This window comes from Manduca sexta, chromosome 23 (genome assembly GCF_014839805.1).
Source record: "Manduca sexta isolate Smith_Timp_Sample1 chromosome 23, JHU_Msex_v1.0, whole genome shotgun sequence".
In the NCBI taxonomy this organism is placed as follows: domain Eukaryota; kingdom Metazoa; phylum Arthropoda; class Insecta; order Lepidoptera; family Sphingidae; genus Manduca; species Manduca sexta.
Window position 1 is genome coordinate 14,085,421 of NC_051137.1, and position 14,896 is coordinate 14,100,316.

The following is a 14,896-nucleotide window of genomic DNA, read 5'->3' on the forward strand; positions in this document are numbered from 1 at the left end:
GCATTCTAACTATGTAGGACCAAAAGCTTTAATAACAGCCGTTTTGTGAATATTACAGTTGTACCAAGTAGTGTCAATATATTTTATTAAATTACTTATTAAGTCAGAATAAATATAAACACTGCAAAGAAATGGCATCATCTTGTCAATAATGTAAATACTCTGCCAGACCATTTGACTAAAATTATTAGAAGGATAACATAACCTATCTACATTGGAACTATATTCTCTTAAATTAATTAATTCGTGAAATGACTCTCTCTGAGATAATAGTGCTTTTGTACAATTATCACAATCTTTGCAGTTCAAATTGGACATCAAAACGACAAACTGCACCAGCAATATATGGTACAGACTTATGTTGGAATATATTCTCGTTAGGTATAGAAATTTCTATAAAGTTAGTTTCATTACATTGAAGACTATCAGTGTATGAACCATATTTTTGGTGGCTGACTAAATGTTTTAATGTTCCCAACATTTTGTCATCATCATCAGAACAATTAGTGTATAAAGATTTACCGGTAGTAATGTTGTTAATCAACAAGGTTTTAAAAGCCGATACAAAATGAGTACAATTAGGATTTGTACTAAAATTACCATGTGCCCTTATTTGACCAAAAAAGTTTTCTATCGGATCTTGATTAAGACGTCTAAGACTTAAAAATTTAACACCATCAATTCTCAGCAGATCTGACCACAAATGTTTTATTGTTTTTATATTATGTTCAAAATGCTTCAGTGATAAAGGCTTCCTTTCCCTTTCATTGGAAGCGTCAAAGCGCATTGAAGCTAGCTTTTCACAGCATCATTCCAGAATGCAATGTGCTCCGAATTATATGAAAGAGCATGTTTTAACTTATTCCCATAATGACCAAAACCATTTAAACTATCAAACAAATTATTTATAAAAAGAAGAATTTCTGCTGTGAACAAACCATTTCCAATGTCTTCATTTAAACTTATGTAATCATGATCCTGAGAGATAGCAGAGACTTCATCTGATTTCTAGTGATGTAGCCACTTGCCGGCTAAAAACTTGGGCTGCAAATTTGACCTGAAATGTTAATAATATAAATAATATATTAGTAAATTAATAAATGAACGATTTTAATCATGGTATGATTATTTAATCTGTTATGAGCTTAAAGATATTTAATTAAATGGCCCAAAGAAATTGATATTCTGGCCAATACTTTCACAAGAATACGGCAATTTAACATATTATATTAAGGTTTTTTTATGACAATTGTTGTACATTATGCCAATTTCAAGTTGGGGAAAGTGGTTAATTTAATCACAGAATACGATTTATTGGAAACATGAAAGGAAAAGGATCAGTAATGATGATATAATTTTATTTCCTGATGATAGTACGGTACTATTCTCTGAGAAAACTCAGTTATTACTAGAGGCTAGAGTAAATAAGGCATTAGAGGACATTGTGAATTGGCTTACAGAAAACCATTTATAAATTAATTTAAAGTAAAACATCTTATTTTTGATTAAACTAATTTTCGGATTTATGTGTTATTTTATTTTCTCCCGACGTTTTGCAGCCTTCATGGTCATGATCCCCCGTGACCATGAAGGCTGCAAAGTCTTCGAAACGTCGGGAGAAAATAAAATACTAACACCGCGATAGAATCCGAAAATTAGTTTAATTTCAATGTCTAACATTCGCGTAAATATAAGAAATCATTATCTTATTTTTTTCAAGAATAGGTCAGCAACTAAATTGCTTTCTATAAATTATCACTTACAGGCAGAAGCCATACGATTTTTAGGGCTCCAGGTGTACTGCAACTTAAAACTGGAAGGAACTTAAGGAAAAATTCTTACATTAACTAGTTTATTTATATACGAAATTTCAATATTTGTAAAAAGAAACCTACATATATTATGTACACTAAATATTATAGCAAACGAAATAAAATGCCACCTAACAATACAGCTCTATTAGATAAGAGCGGTATCTGCATGGGTCCAAGAATATAATATAATAAATTACAAGTTGTATTGTAAACATAGAAAACATAGATATATTTAAACGTAAATTAAAACCTTTTAATTGATAAGACATATTATTATATAAGAGAATATTTACAGGAATAATTTTGTGTAACAATTTGTAACAACTGTGATAGATTATATTATATTATCATACCTACCTAATGCTATACTATATTAATATACTATATTAATATTAAATTGTTATTTTAGCTTAACTTTATATTGTAATTTTTGCACGTCATTCGCCTAAATATGGTAAGACGCTATGTTATAAAATACACCACCTAATACTTAAGGTACCCATATTTGCAAAATAAATGAATTGATTCATTGATTGATATGGTAACGAAATTAAATAAAGAAATCTGATTATGGATATGTCGGAGATAAGCCAGTATCCACGTGTTCGGAGTCCATTATAATGAAAACACAAACTTAATATTGGTTGGTTTATTCTCTCTTGATCTTGGAACACAAGTGAAGTGAATTTAAAATGACCAGGCTTTATATAATCCAATTGAGTCATAGTGAATTTAACTGCAACTTCCTTTTTAGAAAAATAATTAAAATTACTGTACAATAAATCGTAGGTTATAGCTGAATATTCAAAATTAATATTATAATGAATTTTACATAATTAGATATAATATTACTTTACATAAATAACTTTTAAGTAAGCAAACTATTATTTTACATTATTTTCTAACAGATGCCGCTATTAACAAGGTGTGAATATTTTTACTTATAGATTAAAACAATGATATAGAAATCAGGATAATATTAACAATTCTAATTGAATTTACTTTAGACGTTTAGATTACATAAACAATTAAATAATGATATAAATAAATATCCATTATTTTCCAAACACTCAAATAGTCAATACAGTTTCTAATTTATTCTGAAACTTAATAAATAACAGAATTGCAGTTGTAAATACTTATTTAAATATCATTCTTTAATATTCTAGACTTTTTCATAATAATATAATCACTAAATATAAATTTGCGCCCATAGATACGATGCGAGAATACGAAAGGCGATTACGATGCTATTGGGAAACATCTCGATAATGTAGATTGGGAAAAGGTACTTGGTCACAACGGCGTCAATGATATGCTCACTAAATTCTACGGTATTTTACATGAGACTATCCAACTTTATGTACCTAAATTTAAACTAAGAAGTAATAAGTATCCGGTTGGGTTTAATCGCAACCTCATATGTATGTTGAGAAAAAAAATAAGTTTCGGCAATGCTATAAATTTTTAAGAACCCGTTAAATGGAATAGAATTTAAATTACTCAGAGAGAGTTGCAGATCCTTATTAAATAAATGTTATAATACATTATCTTGAAAGTATAGAAGATAATATTTAAAATTTTTATAATCATTTTTGGTCATTCATCAAGGCCAAAAGAAGAGGATCTTGCTTTCTCCCAGCTTCGATGTCCGATGGTAATCAAGTTAGTTCCAAAGAAGTTGAAATATGTAATATGTTTGCTTCGCACTTTGCATCAGTGTACGAGAAAGATACTAATGGAGTCGAATGTCGATGCTAACCCGAATTTTTCTTATCATTTCATGGATAGCTGTGCGAGTTACTCCTCGGACTTGGACTCGTAGTTTTACGTCGTTGCACATCACACTTAATGAAGTTTCACGTAAACTTAAGACTCTTGATATAAGCAAAGGTTCTGGCCCAGACAATATTCCACCAAATTTTATTGTTGCATGAACAAGAAATCTGACTAGTCCACTTTGTAAAATCTATAAAAATCACTGAAAACCGGAATTTTTCCAAAGAAATGGAAGGTAGCTAGAGTGGTGCCGATACACAAGTCGGGCAATAACACATTAATGTCCAACTATCGACCGATTTCTATTTTTTACTATGGCAAAATTGTTTGAATTTGTAGTATTTCCATATCTGGAAGCTTACTTCAAACCATTTTAACTGAACACCAACATGGTTTTGTTAAATTTCGCTCAACAAGCACTAATTTGGTCTCTTTTACTGAGTTGCTTTCAGAAGTCTTAGACAATAACATGCAAACTGATGTAATATATACAAATTTCAGTAAGGCTTTTGACAACGTTTTTCACGAACTCTTGCTGCAGAAGTTATCCGGTCTGGGTACTCTTGGCACATGTATGAATGGTTTCAATCTTATCTTACTGGTCGCACTTACCATGTGGTTCTTAATGGTTTTAGTTCCAATTTCCATCATATTGCTTCTGGGGTGCCCACAGGGCTCCCATTTGGGACTGTTATTTTTAATATGTTCATAAATGACATTATCAATTGCTTGCATCATTCCACACCTTTCATGTTTGCTGATGACCTAAAGATCCTGAAGTCCATTAATTCTCCCGACGATGTCAAATTGTTACTGAGCAATTTAGAGGACTCATTCATTAGAGGATTCCACATATGGAATATATAATTAAAAAGCATCTAGTTTGTTAGGCTTCGTTATAAGAAATGGAAAATGTTTAGTTTGTTATAGTTGATTATTAAGGTATTGCATTAGTATTTTAAGGTAGCCCACCACCACTCACCCCCCGCTAAGCTACGACCCTGGTGCACAGCTGTCTAATAAATTGTCGAACAATGTGAAAGACAGTGATACTTTTAATAATTTACTTAAGGTTATAGCTTAAGGTCCATTTTTCATACATTTTGTTTCACCTTTAATCTGGGTAACTAAACAAGTATTGACAAGTAAAGAATTTAAATTCACGTCTAGTTAGTGATTAGTTCTCGCAGTTGAAAGAAAACGTAAAAATAATTAATATGCATGGATATTTCGGCCTTTAAAATTTCGTCGTATTAAACAAAATGTATGAAAAATGGACCTTAAGCTATAACCTTAAGTTACATATTATCGCGAAGAGTAACAAAGACTAACTAATATTGTTGCTTTAAGTGATAAATGCATGCATCTCATTATAAGTGTTCTTTAAATCTATAAATAATATATATTTTTTTACATGATTCTGTATGATGAATATACATAAAGTTTTATTTATTATGTCATGGTTAAAAGAACAAGGATGGATTTCAAGTAAAATAAGGCGGTGATATAAGGTAGATGTATCATATTTGGCACACGACATGACATTATGGGAATATAGATTTAAACCGAATTGAAAAAATAGACTGATTGTTTAAAAATACTCTACACTTTATAGAAAAATCATAAAGATAACTCAAAAAGCCCAAAATAATAATTTCATAAATAACTCCAAAAATAAGTTTAAAGCTGCATGGCAAATAATTAACAAATTCATACTACAAGTATCAAGAGTCAATAACGAACATAAAAATAATCACATATACAAATCTCACAGACAATGCATAGATGAATTTATTTATTATTTTGTTAATATTATTGAAAACAACATAACATTTATGAATAATGAATATATTATTATACAAAAAGTAATATGAAGAATTTTTGTTAATATTATTGAAAGCAACATAACATTTATGGATAATGAATATATTATATTCCAAAAAAGTAATATGAAGAATTATAGGTCTATAATGTTTTTATGGTTATAGCAAAAATTCGTAATTTTCAAAAGTTATTGGGAAAGTAATTTACAGACTAACTGTGCTCATTACTCATATTTCGAAAAACATAAATTATTCTGTGCTGATCTAAAAGGTTTTCATAAGCACAGTTCTATTCATATGGCATTATTTGACCTGTTATCAACTGTTATGGCAGCTGTCGACAAAATAAATCCAGTCCAGGAGGTTTTTTATAATATTAATTTGTAGGTGACAAACTCCTATGCCTACAGTTGATGCATTATTATTTGAAGCAGCACAATAAATATGATGCCAGTTAGGCCAATTAGAGTTTGTATAAGGGTAATTTTTAATAATGTCAATATTGAAAAGTATATTAGGAGCAATTATCAAAGTACAATAATCATGCTTAAATAAGGGGAGGATTTCAATCTTTTATCAATCAGTCAAGACTTGTAAACAGAACTGTGATAGAACAATGTATATTTATTTACCTTCATTTTGTCATATGAAGTTGGATTTATGTGCTTCTCAGTAAGTTTGGTGCTTCTTGCTCTGCCACCAAAACCATCCACTTTATAAAGTCTCTCAATATACTCCCACTTTGCCCTTTGGTTGCCAATGAGTAGGTTTTTTCTGAAAATTATTGCGAAAACATTTCAATAAATGAGGTACATCATAGATATGGTACAGTTGGTTTGGGCCGATTTTATAACAGATGTCATTGGTATATTTGTTACTACGTAGGAGTTCAGCATTAGAATCTGATATTAATGACTTAATAGCAGCAACATTGGCAGAACCTTGGTCACTGATTGTAGCTCTTACTATGAATCCAGATTTAAAACTGCTAATACTATTTCTTTAATAATATTTTTTAAAACAAATGTTTTAACCCCCATCTCTGAGCAAAATAAAATGCAATTGGAATTTTCCAAGGAGAAAACAAACCCCGTAACATAAAAACTAAAGCTTTATCAGCCACATTGTTTGTGCGTTTGCCAGAACCTATATCTTCAAAACCTTCAATGACCCCAGTAAAGAAATTAAAATTTAAGTGTTTTTTAATGGACATTTCATCAAACATTAATGTGCATTGCCTGTCTATTGCGGGTTTATCCAAGGCAGCATCTGCCAAATGTTGAAATATAAAGTCATTAATACCAGGCCTCAAAGGAATATTGCTGAGTAGAGAATTAATTCGGGATTTACATGGTAATGCTAAATGTTTTCGTAAAAATCTATAGCACTTAGGGCTTAACTTATATAATGATAAAGCAAAAACTTTTTCTGAGTCTGTGTAACGGCGACCTTTTAATGAATTACCAGTCAAACGTAATTGTGAATCTACTAATAATTTCCCATATGTACTCAAAATGTTATATTTTTTCAAGAACACCTTTGTTTTGGTGCATGAAGGTCAAATCTAGTCTTTAACTTTTTATACCTTGATTGCAAGAGACGTAATTTATTCTTTAAAATGTGAATTGAAGAGCGTAAAATTCGTTTACGAGGGGTACATTCATTGGGATTTAATCTAATACGATTAGTTAATCTACGTTTAACTAGGCTGTGACTTTTAATTTGTGCTCATTACACACAGCAATGGTGGTTGATGTGGAAGGGGTTATACATATTGGGTATTGCGTATTGTGAGGTATATTGGGAGTAAATTGAGTTGGAGTACTACTATTTGCTTCATTCAATGAAGCATGAATTGATACCGTGCTAGACAGCTCAGAACTTTGATGTTCTTGTATGATAGAACAATTTTGCTCTATAGTGGGTCGATTAAGTTCAGAAGGGTTAACTACTTTAAAAATAAAGGGTTCAGTAATGCTACTAGTGGGTTCAATTTCTAATATCAAATCTCGGTTTGTAACTTTATATTTATCTGTATTTCCTAAGTTTACTAAAGGAATCGCATTAGGTGTTAATCTTAGATTCTGTTTTATATGTTCGGGAATAAAATGTTTATGACAAAACGAATGTTTTCGCGTTGAGTAGGAGGATAATTTTGTAGGAATGGACATAAACTTAACCACTCTTCCCACCTTTTTTATTTGTGAACGGCACACTATAATATTTAATACCTCGGCCTCGAGTACTGCACCCGGGAACAGAGCACTTATAAACCATGATATTATCAAATAAATCAAACTATACGAAAAAAACAATTACACGTTTAAACTGGTAAACACTAAATGATTGCTTTTATAATATACTGTTTACAAAAACATTCACACACAATAAAGCACTATAATTAGATAATAAATAAATGAAAACCGCCTTCAAATCAAAATAGCGAATTGCGACGGAAAATTCAATTTCAAAGCAGCGGTTAAAGGTTAACCACAATAAAAATTGGCGCTACGCGTCGTTTCAGAATCCGAGATTAGAGACGCTTATTTGCGATCGAATGACAGCTTATACTATAATACACACACTAATAAAGGACGTTGTGTAGAAAGAGACATTTAAGGAACGATTCATTAAATGTATGGAAAAATCGTGAAAAGTGAGATAGCTGCTCATCGCTATTGTGTTACTTTTTTACGCCGAGTTAAACGGGTCTGACATAACGCGGAAGCCATGTTTTTATTTTGACAGCTAACCTTTTTAAAATCGTCAACAATCCTAGAACAATTTGTAGTGTGATACTAGTCCTTTTGCCACATAATATTTTGGGTTGCCATTTTTGTCCTAACAGTTTCTACCGTCCATATTTTATGCATAGTAAATTTTCTGACTCAAATATCTAGGATATATCTATGGTTTATGTTATGTAATTCATGTAATAATTGGTCCAATATAGAACTTATATCAGTTTAAATATTTTAATTAATCAATTTAATTATTCCACGTCCAAAAATATTTCGCAGTTATTTACATATCATATGTTCAGATAAATAATACAGTGTGATGTTTTTTAATTTTTAAAATTCAGGCGTGTGAATTAGGAGAGACGAACCTGTGGGGAAAATATTCTTGCCCGTATTTAATCATAAGGCGCTAACAAATACATGTGTATTTCATCCCACGATGCGATAGGGAAGGACCTTCCGACAAATCCGGTATAAATTCTAGACTCCAGGCAGATACTGAGTAGAAAATTCTAATATCATTTTCTCCGACCCGACCATCGAAGCGACCTTAGCACATTTTTACTGTAATAGCCATGCCACCAAGGCAGTTTTTTAACTTTGCAGTTAGCTTAATTTAGCTACCTTGTTCCGAGCAATTTCATAACGTGTTAACGAATAAGAAACAAGGTTAGATAATATATAGACGTACGGAATTTTCTGTAGCCATTAAATAAATAAGTGAGATAGATATAAAAAGCCACTCTCTAACAATCGGAAAGGAAAGTAATATTTAATTATTAATCTTATTGAAGACAGACGACACCAATTTGAATGGTTATAAGTTTTAGCAGTCCAATGCGTATCAGTCTTAATTTTGCGAAATAGCCAATGTAAATATTGCACGTTGCCAGGTTCAATCAATCTCTATCTAATCTAACAATCAATATCTAATGTCTCAGAATGATGCTCGTAATGGAAGTTTGAGGTTCTGTTTGTAATGGTAAGAAATCGTGGAGCACACCATCAGACTGACTATTTCCTATCTTTTTAACTGCTGGTCTCTGACTTTGGTGTACTATTTTCAAAGTTTACTTATTTAGTATCTCTAAGGTAATTCAAATATAATATGCATATGTATATGTTTATAGTGTTTCAGTCTTTCAATTATCAGGATAGTAAGGAAAGGTAGTGGTGTACTTAACTCTATGTATGCTGTAAATGATCTGGGGCCTTATTCTCTATCCCGCACGTTATTTTAACAGTGCGTAACAAGCACGTAACACAACACATCATGTTTAGGACTATAGAAATTTGGCTTACAGAATACCATTCTACGCACATTTCTCAAAGATAACATGACACGGCCGCGTTACGCGTTTACACTATCATACAGAATAAGGGTCCAGTAAAATAAAACGATACATTTATTAGTATTTATGACTTTATTTAATACGACAATGAAACTACAAAAGTTGCCTGCACTTCAAACAGCAATTTTCATATACCTCACAAACTGAAGCACATTAATAATTAATCACATATTAAAATATAAAATCAACGATAACATATTAATAAGAGTTAAGAGTGTCCTAATTATACGCAAAAATGTTACGAACAAAACACAAAAATACAATATTTATCTGAAAGCTATAATGTTGCATCGCTATACATGATTCGTCTCGATCGTGAGAATCTAAAAGGCTACACAATACCCAAGGCAAATTGGTCAGAAGTTTACACATCTTTACCGAGAAACAAGCTTACTTACACCTAGTTCCCTTACTCATACAGCGGTAGTAACATAGTGTGAAGCGTCATCAGGCAAGCGAGTCGCCGCGCCGCGGCGCCGCGCCCCCTTGCGCCCGCACTCGCCCGCACTCGCGCCAAGCATCGTGCCGTCCCACTTATGTACAAGATCGTCCACGTCAGAGTAACCAATGGCAAAAATATACTATAAAATACAGAAGTAGTTTCACTGGCACGGAGCACCGCGCCGTCCGTCTTTGTGCCTACCGAACGTACTATCACTAGAGCAAAACATCACAAGCGTCGTTGCGTCCCACGACACACCTCCCAGCGTCGCGCACGCTCTCCCCTCTACCCTCCGTTAAAAAAATATAAAACGCTATTAAAGGCAGTTTTATATGTTACATTTATTGATATCGACGTGAGCCAATTTTACCAAATACTGAGGCACTTCCGCTGTTTACTAACCAACTAACGCTCAGACTATTTCTTGAACCATTTTTTGAGATCAATTACCACGTGAATGCCACTAAGATTTGACATAATATAGACTAGATGCGGCATCGCTCTGACGCGAGCGAATTTTGTCGCTGTGTGTATCAGTCTGCGTCTTGTGGAATTATAATGTGGACATCGGTACCACAGATGGCATGCAACCAACTCTAAAACTCCTTACAACCCGCGACGCAAGTCTCCCCGACGAAACGATACAAAAATATATAATTCAATACATAATTAATAGCAAAGGCAAGTTAAAAACGCGAGACAAACTTAAATTTAGATTATACCCATCCTAAAAATACTGTTGCGTATGACATATATTAAAAATAATGATATAATTCTATCACTAACGATTAGAGATAGTAATAACCTCACCAAGCTACCTCGCACCGCCAACGCGCTAACATTCAAGTGTAATTCCACCGTGGGTTCCGTACTCTGACAATATAGGCGTTGCAATTCATCCTCAACTTTAAACCATTTCAATAAAATAAACAATTACAAACGATTCAATATATACGCTATAAGTACAGGACCAGGGTTCATACCCACTTGTAGTAATCCGAACAAATGAGGGTACAACCATCTCACTTGTTCGAGTACCAAAAGCCGGCCCTAAACACGTCTAAGACAATTACATTAAAATTTTGCTAGGCCAAAATTGTTTCGGTGTACATCAATGTTGCCAACATACGGGTGAAAATAACTTCTAAGAATGTATAATTAAGCATGCTCACGAGGAATGCTTTATGGTGTCAAACAGAAAGCGCGTCCAGGGTGTAACATCAATATTGTGAGGATGCTGCACTGTGCGATATTGGGGGAATATTTTTATTTAATTTTTATCACAATATTTTTAACATGTTACAACACCGACGCCACATCGGCTTTAAAAGCGCCACCAAGGCTCACACCAAGGTACAGACACTTTGTCACTGGACCAGCCAAAACCTTAACCTATAGTCATAAATTACTATCGTAGATAAAACAATGCAGGCTAGTCGATCTACCCAGGTGGCACGTGGCAGTGTTAATATGAGACACATGACGATAATATTTGTGTCAGGGTGACCAGCCTTTAATTCTAATGAGCCATAGTAATTTATGACTGCCTATCTATCCTTTAGGTCTGATTAAACTAGTAATTTTTTTTTAATTTTACGCGTAAATTTTGATAGCCTCTCACGTGTTCACGTGTGACCGGCACGCCGACCGCACTTCCTCCAAGCCCACGGAAAGAATGATAAATCAGGATGTGACCCGCGCGATGCACGCGGCCCGTCGCCCGGCGCGCCGAGCCGTGCCGCCCGAAACCAAGCGGGAGTGAGGCCGAGCTTACAAACGAATGCTACATCGGAAAGCGACAGACGGTGGTCGGGCTCGGTCACGGCGTGGCCATGAGCGTCCGGGCCAGGAAGGCTCCCCTGGCGCGGCGGCGCGGGCGCGGCGGGCGCGGCGCGGGGCGGCGCGCGCTCTAGCCCGAGCCCGCGGCGCCGCCCGCCACTCCCGCCGCCGCGCCGCTCTCCGTGCGCGCGCTCTTGTTCTGCCGCACCAGCTCCGCGCGCCGCTCCTGCAACACAACTCAAGTTACGCATTGCGACACGGAATAACTAGACACAATGCTCGACCCGCTAGACCTGCCCGTCACATTAATAATATTGAATAATTATATCACGCAATTATATCAAGTTCGAAATGTGACGAGCTCTAGCGGAACAAACCAACCTCCGCGATGTTAGCGACTGCAGAATTATAAAATGAAAGGTGTTAGTGCAGAGACAGTATGACCGATAGCCGACGTGCGATAGAAAGTCAGCGCCTTCGACAAACCTCTTTCTTGACAAAGTCCAATTTTTTCTGGATCTCCTTTTCCCTGTTCTGCTCGGCGGTGGTGAGTTTGGTTTCGATGTCCTTGGTGATCTCTTCTACTTTGGCGGTGGCGGCAGAACGGACCTCGGCCAGCTTAATGTTCTTTATGAATCCAACAAAAAATATTCATATGGTAACATAAAAAAATAAAGCATGCGAGGCTGATGTTAGGATATGATGGAATCATGGTAGGGATCCATAAATGATAAGCACGTTTAACAACTCAAAACATCTAGACATATTCATGTCCACAAAGGGTAGTTTGTTGGAAATATCCATTTGAAAATAATTCAAAATAAATTAGTTTATTGCGATTTTTAAATGGCTGCCTAATTAATTAAATGACAATCCACAATGATGAATGATACCACATTAACAAAAAGATTTATTTGGTAGAATTTTATATAGATAGGGAGGTAAGTAGGTACAGAGATCTACCACTAAAAATATAATTGTAAAATTTTAATTCGAGCTCCTGTTCAGCAGTGTAGCTCGATGATGATATGATGATGATAAACTTCAATACTTAAAAGCGCACATTCTATGGACTTTCCATCAAACTATTTTACATTACAGACAACTAATGATTCATATCTAATACAGTTATGCACATCTAAATTATCTATTATTTTAGCCTTGTTAGTTGTTTGTTACAAGGTAGCTACTTCTAAACTTGCATGGGTAATACACATCTGGAGGGCCACTGAATTGTATCCATGGGTAAAGCTACCAATAGTAAATTGTGCAAGAAAATTAAGAATTAATCGACCGAGTGTCCAAAACATATGTTGCAACTTTCTAACTTGAAACGAACTAAGCTGTCGAATATTTTGTAATGAACACTGAACATTATCTGCAATAATCTATATGAATAAAATTCCAGCTGTGACCTATCCCGGACACTGAAGAGCTTCACTGTAGATCTCATTTTCGAATAACAGACATCATCTCACCCTCATGGTCACTTGAACTGTCCATGACTGTCCAAAGCATTTAAAAAGGACTCTCCAGCTGCATACCACCCCTATAGTATCCCTTCAACATGTATCCTGCATGTGTGCACTCACGTGGTTGCGCAGTTTCTCCTTCTGCTCGGCCTCAAGGAGCAGACGGCGGTCGGCGGCCTGCTGCAGCTTCTCCTGGATGGCGCTCTCGAGCTGCTGGAATCGCTCCTGGTTGCCGGCGCGCACCTTGCGGACCTGCTCCTCCTGTACAACCATAAAACTATCAGCTTCATTTTTACTTAGTCGTGGACTGCATGTTCTAATCTTTGTTGATTTAATGTAATTCTTAAATTAGACTAATTTGATATTTTCGGTTTGCATGATGATTTTAAGTCAGGGTTTTATGGATATCAGTTAAATGAGTTAATTCCAGTGAAGGATTTTGGATCAAGAAAGACACAATCTGATTTATCTTGGCTGTATTAAAACCTTAAACGCGTCGATGTAGTACAAAGAGCTCAGCAATTTGTTTTTACAAATAACTATACAGAAAAGACGAGGTCTTTACTCACTAGTGGCACAAGTTTGAGGCACGAATAATTACAACCCTCAACAATCACATCCATAATGCTGCTGAGTGCCGAGTACTCACATGTTCGCGCAGGCGTTCGAGCATCTTCTTGATGTTCTCGTCGCGCTTGTCGGCGGCGGTGGTCATCTTGTCCTCGATCGCCTTGTACACTTCGGCGGTCTGCTGTTCCAGAGTCAGTCTGCAGGTAAACAAATTTCCATATTTGCACTAATCTTAATCTATATATATAAAAATGAATTGCTGTTCGTTAGTCTCGCTAAAACTCGAGAACGGCTGAACGGATTTATCTTATCTTGGTCTTGAATTATTCGTGGAGGTCTATGGAAGGTTTAAAAGGTGAGAAAAATTCGAATAATTGCCGGGAAAATCCTCAAAACAGCATTTTTCTATTTCCCATACAAACGTTTTCTAAATAAAATGGAGAGTCAATTTGTAATTTATTACCGCTGCATAAAGTTCAAATTCGTGTGCGCGTTGGAGGATCTAATATCGCGTTCTGAAACTCAACAAAAGTGAAAGTGAATCGCGAACGCGACAAAATTGCATAGTCTCAAAATACATAGTACATAAATAGTGGTCGGCTTCGAGAAACTCAATTTTAGCTAACTTCAGTTGTTAATATAATATATAACTCAAAGGTGACTGACAGTGATATATCAAGGAACAGCCCAAACCATTGGACGGATCGGGCTAAGACTTTACATGCATAAAACTACTATGACGTAGGCATCCCCTAAGAAAGGATTTTGATAAATTCTACCCATAAGGGGATAAAATAGGGGATGAAAGTTTGTATAAATGTTCTTAGATTTTCGACTGATTGAACTGAAATTATAGATTGGGGATAAAATTAGTTTGAACCTATAAGTACCGGGAAAATATGTAGCAAGACTTTTATCAAACAGTGGAATTTTATCCTGGAAAACACCTTCACGCGGGCGAAGCCGCGAGCAAAAGCTAGTACACAATATAAAACAAAGTCCCTTTTTCTGTCTGTCTGTATCTTATCGATTTTCTCAAAATCTATTGAACGGATTTTTATGAAATTTGGTATGGAGATAGTTTAAGTCCCTGGGAAGGTTATAGGCTACTTTCTATCCCAGGA

The 14,896-nt window shown here is 34.9% G+C and overlaps 1 protein-coding gene and 1 long non-coding RNA gene across 5 annotated transcripts in view; both read right to left on the minus strand.

Moving 5' to 3' along the window:
- Positions 1–1,031: 1,031 nt before the first annotated feature.
- LOC119190288 lies at positions 1,032–6,419 on the minus strand. The gene is made up of 3 exons (XR_005112837.1): positions 6,049–6,419; positions 4,206–4,367; positions 1,032–1,057 (listed from the first exon to the last, which is right to left on the minus strand). It is a non-coding gene; the product is annotated as an uncharacterized LOC119190288 (long non-coding RNA).
- A 3,143-nt stretch (positions 6,420–9,562) lies between these two features.
- LOC115450623 (stathmin-4) overlaps positions 9,563–14,896 on the minus strand; it is a 52,540-nt gene continuing 47,206 nt past the window's right edge. For 3 of the 4 annotated variants that reach the window (XM_037441824.1, XM_030178680.2, XM_030178679.2), the window contains 4 exons: positions 13,852–13,969; positions 13,323–13,463; positions 12,217–12,357; positions 9,563–11,956 (listed from right to left, as the gene is read on the minus strand). In XM_037441824.1, the coding sequence (XP_037297721.1) occupies positions 11,861–11,956; positions 12,217–12,357; positions 13,323–13,463; positions 13,852–13,969 (496 nt within the window). In that variant the 3' untranslated portion in view covers positions 9,563–11,860. The remainder of the gene's footprint in view (positions 11,957–12,216; positions 12,358–13,322; positions 13,464–13,851; positions 13,970–14,896) is intronic. The other variant, XM_030178681.2, reaches the window with a different exon arrangement.